We start from the raw sequence: 13,164 nt of genomic DNA, 5'->3' as shown, positions 1-13,164 counted from the left end.
TGCCTGGCCCAGTAACACCTGATTTTTTTTTTTTCTTTTGTATGGGGGATTGAACTCAGGACCTTGTGCTTTCCACACAGGCAGTGGAACCACTGAGCTAAATTCCCGGCCCTTGACTTAGAATTTGTAAGATTTACAGTGATGCAAAGCAACAAGTATTTAGTAGAAACGGCTTTGAATTTTGATCTTCTAGGCGAGTGATATATAGCATAGTACTCCTCTGATGCTGGGCGGCTTTTGTATGGGGGATTGAACTCAGGACCTTGTGCTTTCCACACAGGCAGTGGAACCACTGAGCTAAATTCCCGGCCCTTGACTTAGAATTTGTAAGATTTACAGTGATGCAAAGCAACAAGTATTTAGTAGAAACGGCTTTGAATTTTGATCTTCTAGGCGAGTGATATATAGCATAGTACTCCTCTGATGCTGGGCGGTGGCAGTGTGCCACTTAGCCATATGATCAAAAAGATAAACCCTAAAATGTATGTTGTGTTACTAAGTTGTGTTTGGTAGGTTAGGTGTATTAAATGCATTTTCGGTTCAGCATAGGTTTATTGGTATGTAACCTATTGTAACTCAAAGAACATCTCTACCAGTGCTGGTGAACCTATGGCATGTGTGTCACAGCAGGTTATATTGAAAGCTCCAAAAAGTTCACCGCTGCTCTAAGGAGCTCACATAAACCGGTTTTAGTGGCACATGGCCTGTAATCCCAACACTTGAGTTCATAATTGACTACCAAAAAGCTACCTCATGAAAAGGAAGATTGTGACTATAGTATAAGTAAGGCATGTGGCATATAGACATAATCTACAAGGCTGGGGATTTAGCCTACCTTACAACCACAAGGTCCCAAATTCAATCCCTGGTAAAAAAAAAAAAAAGACAATCTACAAAGTAGGTTATGATTAGGGCAGCTGTAGTTACATAAGCACAAAAAGTGAAAAGCAGAACTACTTCAGATGAGCATAGAAATAGGTTATATAATAACTATAGGAATCCTAAGTACAGATTGTCAAGATTTCAGGGAAACACTAAAATTTAGAAATTAGGGTAAAAATGTAGAAGCAAAATTTTTGAAATGATTAGTATGTTAATGGGGATAAGGTATATCAGCATCATGGAAGTTTTGAAGACAGGTTGAACTCTAATCATGCATGTAACCACTGGTGGGAATGATCAAGTCAGAGCTGCCCTGCATTGAGACATGAATTACAGCCCCATCCTGAATTCAAATAAAATGCAAATGACCACAATGAAAGCCAGGCATGGTGGCACATTCCTGTAACCTAGCACTTGGGAAGCTGAAAGAGGATTATCCTGAGTTGTAGGCCAGCCAGGGCTAAGGAGTTAAAGTTAACAAATGAGACCCTGTCTCAAACCAAGAGAGAGAGAGAGAAACAAAGAAAATCTTGGGAGTGAAATTATTTCAAGTCCTTAAAAAATGTACCCTGCAAAATTATCTTTCAAAATTGATGGAGGTGGCCAGGGATGTAGCTCTGGTGTTGCACCTGCCTGGCAAGCACAAGGTCCTGAGTTCGATCCCCAGTACTGGAAAAAACAAGTTGATAGAGAATAAGATACTTCATGACAAAAAACAACTGAAGAAATTTCATGACCACCAAACTAGCACTCCAAAATGTTCTGAAGGACATTCTAGAAAAAGATGAGGACTACAACTCCGTGAACCCCTACAGGATGAATCCACCAGGCAAGGCAAGTAATTACACAAGAACAAAAGGGAACCAATAACAGAAAAGTAACGTGACAAGGATAAGTCTATGTTATCAGTTGTATCAATGTAAATGGTCTCAATTCAGCAATCAGACTGGCAGAATGGATCAAGAAGCAAGATTCAACAATACGCTCTATACAAGAAATATATTTATTTCAAAAAATCATAGACTGGAAAGCAATACTCTATGAAACAGGAAACTAGAAAAACGGTGTAGCTACTCTATTGGCAGACAAAGCCAAGATTAAGAAAGACAAAGAACAGGCCAGGGATTTAGCTTAGTGGTGTTACCACCTGCCTCCCAAGCATCAAGGTCTGGAGTTCAGTCCCCAGTACCAAAAAAAACAGACAAGGTCACTATGTCCCTGTAAAGAGAACAATCCAAGAAACACATAACAATCATATTTGGAGCTGGGCGTGGTGGTGCACCCCTGTAATCCCAGCACTCAGGAGGCTGAGGCAGGAGGATCACTGAGTTTGAGACCAGCCTGGGCTATGTAGTGAGTTCCAGGTCAGTCTCAACTACATAGTGAGACACTGTCTCAAAAAAAACTAAAAAAAGACAAAAACAAAACAATCATATTTGGTATATACACCAAAAGCCAGCATACCTAACTAGATAACATACTAATGGACATAGGGGTCAGGGATTTAGCTGAGTAGTGCTGCACCTGCCTCAAGTGCAAGATCCTGAGTTCTATCCCCAGTACTAGAAAAAAAAAATCCAAAAAATATTAATGGTCATGACAAATAACATAAGCACTAATAGAATTGTAATGGGGAACCTCAATACTCCACTGTCAGACGTAGGCAGATTAAACTAGACAAAAAGAATCAATAAAGAAATATCAGAACTGAACCAAACTTTAGAACAAATAGATTTAGTAAATATCTAGAGTGTTCCACCCCATAACATCAGAATACACATTCTTTTGTTTTTGTTTTTGGTACCAGGAATCGAACTCGGGTCCTTGTGCTTGCAAGGCAGGTGGCGGAACCACTGAGCTAAATCCCCGGCCCAGAATACACATTCTTTTCAGCTGCACACTGTGGACATTCTCCAAAATAGACCACATACTAGCTCATAGAACATGCTTAAATAAATGCAGAGGTATTGAAATTATCTCATGCATATTATCAGACCATAATGCAATGAAGTGGAAATCAGTGCAAAAGAAATTACAAGAACTTCATAAATACATGGAAATTCAGTAACACCCTCCTAGGGCCAGACATGGTAGTGGTGCAATCTCAACACTTGGAAGTATGAGGCATGAGAATCACTGTGATGGGCCTGGGTTTTAGCTCAGTGGTTCTACCTGCCCAAGTTCGATCCCCAGTACAAAAAAAAAAAAAAAAAAAAAAAAAGCTGGAGATTTAGCTCAGTGGTGCCATCACCTTCACAAATGCAAGGTCCTGAGTTCAATTCCCAATATAAATAAATAACTAAGTACAAAACACCCTCCCAGGACCAGGGATTTAGCTCAGTGTTTCCACCGCCTGCCTTGCAAGCGCAAGGACCAGATCCCCAGTACAAGAAAGGGAGAGGGAGAGGGAGGAGGGAGGGAGAGGGAGAAAGAGAAAAGAAAGAAAAGAAAAGAAATTAGACAGTTTCTACAGTTAAATGATAATGCCAATACAACATACCGGAACTATGGGACACAATGAAAACAGTCCTACAAGGGAAATTTATAGTGGTAAATTCCCATATGAGAAAAACAGAACAAGCACAAATAAACACCCTAATGTTGAACATCAAGCTTCTAGAAAAAGAAGAGTAAGTCAAGCCCAAAACTCACACCAGAGAGGAAATATAGATCAGAGCATCAAAGCAGAAATTAATGGAGACTAAGAAAATAATACAAGCCAGGCATAGTGGTGCACACCTGTAATCCCAGCATTCGGGAGGCTGAGGCAGGAGGATCACTGTGAGTTTGAGACCAGCCTGGGCTACATAGTGAGTTCCAGTTCAGTCTCAACTACCTAGTGAGACCCTGTCTCAAGAACCAAAACAAAACAAAAGAAAGAAAGAAAACAATACAAAGAATCAATGAATCAAAGAGTTGGTTCTTTGAAAGGTTAAATAAAATGCACAAACCCTTAGCCAAATTTATCAAAAAAAGAAAAGACTGAAACCCATGCAATTAGGAATGAAAAGGGTGAAATCACAACAGATCCTGCAGAAATCCAGAAGATTAATACTAATTTTGAGAACTTGTATTCTAATAAGATGGAAAACACAGAAGTTAAAGGGACTGAGGATGTAGCTCAGTGGCGCCTGTCTGTCAAGCACAAGGTCCTGAGTTAAATCCTCAGTACCAGAAAAAAGGTAAATAAATAAACACAGAAGTTATGCACAGATTCCTAGAAACATATGAATTACCAAAGCTGAGTCAAGAAGATATAAAAATTCTAAATAAACCTGTATTAGTCAATGAAGATGTAATTAAAACCTACCAACAAAGAAAAGCCCAGGCCCTGACAGATTCACTGCAAATTCTACAAGAAATTTAGCAAAGCCCTAGTGCCTCTACTTGTCAAACTCTCTAATGAAATTGAAAGGGAAGCAATACTCTCAAATTCGTTCCTGGAAGCAAGTATTACCCTGATACCAAAACTGGAGAAGGATCTAATGAAAAAGAGAACTACAGACCAATCTCCCTAATGAACACAGATACAAAAATCCTCAGTAAGAGGGCCAGGGATTTAGCTGAAGGACACTGCACCCGCTTCGCATGCACAAGGTCCTAAATTCAGTCCCCAGTGCAAAACAAACAACAAAACAAAACACCTCAGAAAGATACTGGCAAACAGAATGCAACAATCATAAAGAAGATTATGGTGCTGCCACCTGCCTTCGAAGCACAAGGTCCGGAGTTCAACCCCTGGTACAAAAAAAAAAAAAAAAAAAAAAATAATGACCAAGTAGGAAGACGTTAAAGTGTCATTCTTTGCAGATTACACGATACCTTATAGCTACATGGATGGACCTTGAGACCATACTCTTAAGTGAAATAAATCAAATACACATTTAAATACCATGTGAGCCGGGTGTGGGGATTTAGCTCAGAGGTTCTGCTGCCTACCTTTGCAAGCACAAGGACCAGAGTTTGATCCCCAGTACCAAAAAAACCAAACAAACAAAATGTATTGGGAAATATGGGAGGAAAATATTCAAATGAGAAGGGAAAACTAGACAGAGGAAAGAAGGTACAAAAAAAACAGAAGGAAAAAATGGAAACAAAGCTTTTGTAAATAAAGTGAGGAAGAAGGATCAAAGGGGAGATGGGGAAAAAGAAGCACAATGTATCATGTACAGGAACAAATTTCCTACAATAAATGTTATCATTATGTACATCTAAATGTTTTGTTTAAAAAATCGTCCCAGAGCTAATGGATGATCTTTTTTTTTTTCTTTGAGACAGGGTCTCAGTATGAGACATGTAAACTCATTATGTAGCCAGCTTGGCCTCAAACTCAGAGACACCCTCCTGCCTCAGCCTCCCACATACTAGGATTTCAAGGGTGTACTACCACACCTGGCTTCTTTTTTTTTTTTTTTTTTTTTTTTTATAGGGTCTCACTATGTAGTTGAGACTGACCTGGAACTCACTATGTAGCCCAGGCTGGTCTCAAACTCACAGCGATCCTCCTGCCTCAGCCTCCCAAGCACTGGGATTACAGGCGTGCGCACCACACCCGGCCTGGCTTGTTTTCAAAAACTCTTTTTCCCACTCTTGTAGATAGTATTGCTATGTCTTCAAGTACACTAATTACTTTTTACACAGTATCTAATCTTCCCTTAATTCCACGTCATCTAACATATCTTTTAATTGCAGCATTGTACTTTCCACATTTATTTTTCAGTACTGATGATTGAATCCAAGACCTCAGGCTTCCTACTAAGCTATAGCCGCAGCCCTTTTTATTTTGAAATTGTCCATGCTGGCCTCAAATTTGTGATCTTCCTACCTTAGGCTCCTGAGCATCTGGGATTACAGGCATGCACCACCACATGTGGCTTGATCTTTTCTTTTTATCTTTTTGGTACTGGGGATTGAACTCAGAACCTTGCATCTGTGAGGACACTGAGCTAAATCCCTGGCTCTTGATCTTTTCATTTTTGTAATATAGATTTTTTTTTTTTTTGTACTGGGGATTGAACTCCCATTCTTGTGCTTGTGAGGCAAGAACTGCAACCACTGAGCTAAATCCCCAGCCCTAGATAGATATTTTTTATATTTTTTCCATGTCCCTACTTTGCATCTTCAACTTTTTCTCTACTTCTTGAACATGTCTGATAAAATTATAGTATTTTTATATCCTTGTTGACAAATTATGTTGGCACAGTAGCTTGGAGTTCTACCAGAGCAAGTTAGTGAGGCCCTGTTTCAAAATAAAAACTTTGTTTCCTAGGGCTGGGGATTTAGCTCAGTGGTTCTTCCACCTGCCTCAAAAGCATGAGGACCTGAGTTTGATCCCCAGTACCAAAAAATAAATAAAATATAATAACCTTCAAAAAACTTTGTTTCCTTGGTGTAACCAGACTGTAACACTCTGCTTAGAAACTGTTTCTTTAAACTTTGGTCTGTGCAAAGTCAAGATCATAATTTTCACTTTGTTTCCTTCTCTATTATTCAATGTTTTTTGTTTGTTTGTGTTTTTTGTACCAGGGATCAAACTTGGGAACTTGCACTTTGCGGCTTTTGTTCAATGTTTAAAAACACCTGACAGGGTGAGGATTTAGCTCAGTGGCACTGTGCCTGCAATCCCTGGTACGAAAAAAAGAAAAAACAAAAACACCTGATATGTATTTCCAACTTCCAGTCATTTACAGCAGTGAAGCTATTCAGTAACAGTTTATTTTTCATGACCGGAAGCAAAACAAGTTCACTAATGTTTTAATCTTCCATACTTTAGGACACAAACAAGATATCTCAGGTTCACCCTGTATCTTCTCTGACCCAGACTTGGTTTGTCTTCACAAAAATCCACTGGTTAATTTTTTTTTTTTTTTTTTTTTGCTTTTGTTCTTGAGACAAGGTCTTGTTTAGAAGTTCAGGGAAACTTTGTCCTCATTATGTAATCCAGGTTAGTTGGCCTCAAACTCATCCCAAGTGTTATGGTTACCAACATGCACAGCTCCACTCAACCCTACTAGTTCCCTTCAATAGAAAAAGTTATTAAAGACCAATGCTAAAATTTTTACATAATTTCATTTTTATCTTTTCCCCTAAAAAAGTCTTGTTAAAATTACTAAGCTACTACTGACTTACCTTGCCCAATAGTACACTATAAAAATAATTGGCAAAGTTTAAAATACCTTTTTGTTTGTTTTTTGCTTTTTGAGACAGGGTCTCACTAGGTAGTTGAGACTGCCCTGGAACTCACTATGTAACCCAGGCGGGCCTCAAACTTGCAGTGATCCTTCTGCCTCAGCCTCCGGAGTGCTGGGATTACAGGTATGTGCCACAGCACCCAGCTAAAAACTTTTGGCCTTCATTACCCAATTTTTATTTTTAGTGTTTTCTGAGGCAGGGTCTCACTTTGTAGGTCAGGCTGGCCCTGAACTATGTAACCCATGGTGGCTTCAGACTTGCAGCAATTCTCCTGCCTCAGCCTCCTAAATGCTGGGATTACAGGCTTGCACCACCATGCCGGGCTCATTGTCCAATTCTTGTTTTTTGTTTTTCAGTTTTTTTTTTTTTTTTTTTTTTTTTTTGGTACTGAGGATCGAACTCGGGTCCTTGTGTTTGCAAGGCAGGCACCGGAACAATTGAGCTAAATCCCCAGCCCTCATTGTCCAATTCTTGTAACTGTGCAGAAACTTTTTTTTTGCTATTGTGTTCTGTTTATGTTTTTGTTTGAGCTAAGAGTCTCACTATGTAGTTCAGGCTGTCTTCAAATTCACTATGTGGCTTAGGCTGTCCTGGAACTCACCACAATACTCCTGCCTCAGCCTTCTGGGTGCTGGAATTATAGCCATGTACCACCACACCCAGCATAAGCATGTATAGCTCAGAGTTTGCATAGCATGCACAAGGTCCTAGATTAGATTTCTAGGCTTTCATATTTTCTTCTCATTTCTTTTCTTTTCTTGGAGACATGTTGACCTTGATTTTTTTTTTCTTTTTTTTTTTGAGATAAGGTCTCTCTACATAATTCAGTCTGGCCGGTGACTGACTTTGAATGAATTTATCTATTACCGGGAATCGAATTTAGGACCTTGTGCTTGCCAAGACACAGCACTGTTGAGCAACATCCCTGACCCCTGACTTTGAATGTAAGATTCTACTACTTTAGCCTCCAGAGCAGCTCAGCTTACAGATCCAGTTATTTTCCTCACATTCCTGAGTTCAAGTTTATACTCACAGACTGTGGCAGTTGAGAAAGGAGTTTAAACTTCGTTCTTAGCCTAAAAAGAGATCAACTCTAAAGAGATAATAAAACCAAGTAAGATTGTCCTCAAAAGCCAGTAGGTTTGCAGCCGGGCGTGGTGGTGCATGCCTGTAATCCCAGTACTTGGGAGGCTGAGGCAGGAGGATTGCTGTGAGTTCAAGACCAGCCTAGGCTACATAGTGAGTTCCAGGGCAGTCTCAACTACATAGTGAGACCCTCAAAAAAACTAAAAAAAAAAAAAAGTCAGTAGGTTGGGGCCAGGGATTTAGCTCAGGGCTTCTGCCGTCTGCCTCACAAGCACAAGGACCCAAGCTCGATCTCTGGGGCCAAAAAAACAAAACAAAAGCCAGTAGGATTAGGCCATAGAAGTTAATTCTGAGAATCTTTATTTTTAAATTTATTTTATTAGTATATTATTATTCATTTATTTATTTTTGGTTTTTTGAGACAGGGTCTCACTATGTAGTTAGGACTCACCTGAAACTCGAACTCACAGTGATCCTCCTGCCTCAGCCTGGGTGCTGGGATTACAGGCATGCACCACCATGCCCAGTTTGAGAGTCTTTATAACTCTAAACAATTGGAAGGGTTAAAAAAAAATGGGAAGAGGACTGGGGATTTGGCTCAGTGGTTCCGCCACCTGCCTCTCAAGGTTCTCAGTTGGATCCCTGGTACGGGGAAAAAAAGGGGCGGGGGAAGAAGCCCAAAATTGTTCATACTATTGCATAAAATTAGTGCTATTTATTGACACACAAAGCAAATTTTTAACTTGAGAAAATCTCTATGTTTGTATGCTTGCTTGCTTTTAACCAGGAATGGAACTCAGGACCTTGCACTTGCCAGGTAGGTGTGGCATCTCTGAGCTAAATCCCTGGCCCTTTTATTTTTTTGAGATAAAGTCTCCTTATGTAGTTCAGGCTGGCTTTGAGCTCACTATGTAGCCCAGGCTCACCTTGATTTGTGATGATCCTCTTGCCTCAGTCTCCTGTGTTGGAATTACAGATGTGTGAATCTTTCCATTTTAAACTGCTTTAGATTTATTGTATTATTTTGTTCTTTGCACTTTAAACAGATAATGAGTTAAAATGTAGAGATAATGAAGTTCTAGTACTAATTTCTAAGAAAAATATTTTTGAATTTTATTTTTTGAGACAAGGACTTGCTATGCAGTTCAGGCTGACCTCAAACTCATGGCAATCCCATTCCTGTCTCAGCCACTCTAGTGCTGGGATTACAGGCATATGCCACCATGCCTGGCTAAAAAATCCACTTATAATAATGCTTTCAGGGCTCTTAATTTTGCCATAGCTTCTGAATTTGGCATGTTGTTTCATTCTAGGAACCAGAAGCTGCCACCACTGGGTGTGGTGGCAAATGCTTATGTGCCTCAAACTCATGGTGCTTCTGCCTCAGCTTCCCTAGTGTTAGGCCACCATGTCTAGCTTCTTAGACTACTTTCATTTTCCCTCATCCTAGGGGCTTTTTTTTTCTTTCCTATATCTTTTATCCTCTCCTAACTCACCTCAAGCAAGACTTGCTGTTAGCCTGTTAATTTTCCTTTGCACAGGCTTCTCTCATGTTTCAAATATGATAAAACTTGCTTATTTTGTTGTTTTGTGTTTGAGAAGGGTCTAGGCTGTAGCCTAGGCTGGTTTTGTGTTTGTGTGTGTGTGTGCGTGTGTGTGTGTGTATGTGTATGCATGTGTGACACACAGGTCTGGCTGTGTAATTCAGACTGTCCTATGTAGCCCAGGCTGGTCTCAAACTCACTGTCATCATCCTGTCTCAGCCTCCCTAGTCCTGAGATTACAGGGATCTGCCACCATACCCAGCCTTTTGTTTGCTATGCAGTCCAGGTTAACATTGAACTATGTAGCCCAGGCTGGTGTAGAACTCTTAGTGAGCCTTCTGCCTCAGCCTCCTGAGTGCTAGGATTATAGCATGGGCCACTACACCCAGCTTCATTTTATTTATTTATTTTTGTAACGGAGATCAAACTCAGGTCCTTGCCCTTTCAAGGAAAGCAGCAGAACCACTGAGCTAAATCCCTGGCCCTTCATTTTATATCTTGTTAGTAAACTAATATTTGGAGGAAACAAGAGTTACTTTATTTTTTACAGTGTCATTTTGTTTTTGGGTGTTACTTTTAAAAAACTTCAGCCAGGGATTTAGCTCAGCGGTTCGGTGGCCTGCCTTGCAAGCAAGGACCCGAGTTCAATCCCCCGTACCAAAAAAAACCAAAAAACAAACAAACAAAAAAGAAACACACACATTTGGCCGGGCGTTGTGGCGCACGCCTGTAATCCCAGCGCTCAGGGGCTGAGGCAGGAGGATCTCTGTGAGTTCGAGACCAGCCTGAGCTACATAGTGAGTTCCAGGTCAGTCTCAACTACATAGTGAGACCCTGTCTCAAAAAACCAAAAATAAATAAATAAATAAATGTTTTTTAAAAAATAAAACTTCAGTAGCTTCCCAACAGATACAAGATAAATACAGAATGTCATTGAGTTATTTGTGATTTTTTTTTTTCCATTCTGCCTGGCATTAGAGATTGAACTCAAGGCCTTTCCACTACACTCCCCGACCCCTTTTTATACTTTGAAATAAGGGTATATTAAAAAAATGCTAAAAAATGCTAAATTACCCAGGTTGAGCTCCTTTTTTTTTTTAGTACTAGGGAGCGAAATCGGGACCTTGTGTTTTTGACGCAGGTGCAGTGTCACTGAGCTAAACCCCTGGCCCTCTTTCTTTTTTTTTCTGTTTGGACAGTCCATGTAATTCAGACAAGCACTGAACTCAGTAGGTAGCTCAGCTTGGCCTTAACTTGCTGCAATCCTTCTGCCTCAGCTTCCCAAATGCTGGCATTACTGGCTTGTACCACCATACCGGTTTGAGCTCCAGTTTGGGATCCCTTCTATTTTAGCTTTCCACGGTGCTAGGATTTCTGGTGTGCCATCACGGAGTTTTAAAATTTACTTTTGTCTAGGGCGGCCTGAAATTTGGGATCTTCCTGTGTCACCTTCTGAGTTTTAGGTTATAAGCAAATACCACCAAAATTTATCTTGAATTATTTCTCTACACTTTGGAATTTCTAGGCCAAACATTGGCAAATTAGGGCCTGCAGATTAAATCTAACCTGTGAAATTGTCAGGTTTTGGCTTTTGCCCAGGTTGAGTTGTGGTATTTATGCTTTTAATTCGATTGGGAAAAAATGAACAGTACAGGGTTTTTTGTTTTGTACTAGGGGTTGAATTCAGGGCCTTCACACTGAGCTACAATAGCCTCGCCCTTTTTGAATTTTTAGGACAGTATCACTAAGTCTCCCACCCTGGCTTGAATCATGCTGTATCCTCCCAAGATGCTGGGATTACAGTGTGCACCACCACACGCAAGCTTCAGCTCCTCTTTTAATGTAATTTATGCCTAGGGTCCGAATTTCGCAGTACCAATACCTGTCTTACATAACAGACACTAAACACCTTATAACGTAGTATGACACACAAACGCTTTCCAAGCGCTTTCTGGCAGTTTCCTTGGGCCTCTGTGTTCTAAATAGAGTTGCACTGATGTGTCCTTTCTTCCACCATTGGGGGTTTCTTTGGTGAGAAAGAACTTGTTTGATTTTCTTCGTCAGTATCCCCACTGCACCTCAGCCCAGAGGGGCTGCGCACAGCCACCGTTCAAGAACTAGCGGGGTACAGCAGATGGGGGACCCATGTGCCAACCGGGGACTCGGAGACTGCAAATCCCACTCTCCTTAATGAGCCTTCCTGTCCTACAGACAGCACTAACGTCTCAACGTCGGAGCAAAGGCGCTTCCAACGGCGGCGATCGTCCCTCCATAGTCCGGGACGGGGGCCCGCAAGACCAAGGCGATCTGATTCTCAAGTTAGCTGTTCGCCAACTCCAGCAGTACCGGCTTTTCGAATCTTTTTGCTAAGAATAGTTTCCTCAGTGGTCTGAGTAACGAGTGCTTCAGGTCACTTATCAAGGCTCGCGACTCTACGTCCCTTCGCATCAGCCTTCCTCAGGGCAAAGCGAACAGAGCTCCAGGAACTCGCCCGCAGCGCGTGGCCAGGCGGTTAGGAAGCCAACGGTTTCGGCCTAACGCGAGAGCTGAGCGCGGAAGGAGAGGCGGGAACCAGGCAGGAAAGAGGCAACCTGGAAGGAGGGGGGCGAGCAACGAAGGGCGGGGCCGGCGCCGGGAAGCCTCGCGAAGGAGCTGGGAGGCCCCGCCCTTTCCGTAGATATCTCTAGAAAGCCGGGCAGGAGCCTGAAAACAAAAACTGCGCACGCGCGGAGGTTCGGCCCGGGCATTTTGCTGCGTCACCAGCCGCCGCCTGGCCTCACCACCCCTCGCTCGCGCGCACGCACGTTCATTCTCCGTCCTCGCGCCGGTTTTCCTACACTTTCCTCTTGTCCGCGACCAAGGAGCCGCTCTCTGCGCGCGGTGCATTGTGGGAAGCCAGGTCGAGCCCGCCGTCGCCGTCGCCTGTGGGGAGCGAGCAGAGGCCGCGACCGGGGAAACAACGCCGAGTCGCCACCGGAGAGGAGTCGACTCCCCAGCAGACGCCGCTAGAGGCCCGCCCACCCGCTCGCCCGTCCCCCTACCCTGTTCACGATGTGAGTGCGACATCCCGCCGAGGGAATGTCGCCCCGGAGCGGGGCCCAGGCCGCACGGGGGGCTCCCGGGAAGCAAGCAGCTCCCCGCCCTTCCCCCCTTTGGGCTCCTCAGTGGGGCGGTCGTCCCTGGCCTTGGAGTGGGAGGTTCGAGATCTTCGTTCCGCTTACTGTTGGCGGATGGAGGACATTTTTGCTCCAGATGACCGCTTCCCCCACCCCTGAACCGTTCCTCCGCTTGCCGGCGTCAGAAACCCCTCTTTTTCCTTTGGGCGGCCCGGGTCGGTCCTAACTCCACTACTTAGCGTTAAGGCCCTGAGGTACTGGGAGCGTGCGGCCACGCGGGCGCTGGAGGTGTGGACCCCGCGGTGGCGACACCGGGCAGGGCGCACCTGTGGTGGGGACGCGCG

General features: G+C 42.8%; 1 protein-coding gene across 1 annotated transcript in view; it reads left to right on the top strand.

Annotated features, from left to right (window-relative positions):
* The first annotated feature begins 12,392 nt into the window (after positions 1-12,392).
* The window catches only part of Ptges3 (prostaglandin E synthase 3), a 24,396-nt gene continuing 23,624 nt past the window's right edge, over positions 12,393-13,164 (top strand). The window contains exon 1 of the mRNA XM_010644652.3: positions 12,393-12,757. Within this exon, the coding sequence (XP_010642954.1) occupies positions 12,756-12,757 (2 nt within the window). The 5' untranslated portion in view covers positions 12,393-12,755. The remainder of the gene's footprint in view (positions 12,758-13,164) is intronic.

Source organism: Fukomys damarensis, unplaced genomic scaffold (assembly GCF_012274545.1).
Source record: "Fukomys damarensis isolate Sample0158 unplaced genomic scaffold, DMR_v1.0_HiC HiC_scaffold_15, whole genome shotgun sequence".
Classification (NCBI taxonomy): Eukaryota; Metazoa; Chordata; class Mammalia; order Rodentia; family Bathyergidae; genus Fukomys; species Fukomys damarensis.
Note: the sequence above shows the minus strand (reverse complement) of the source record. Positions and strands in the feature narration are given on the sequence as shown.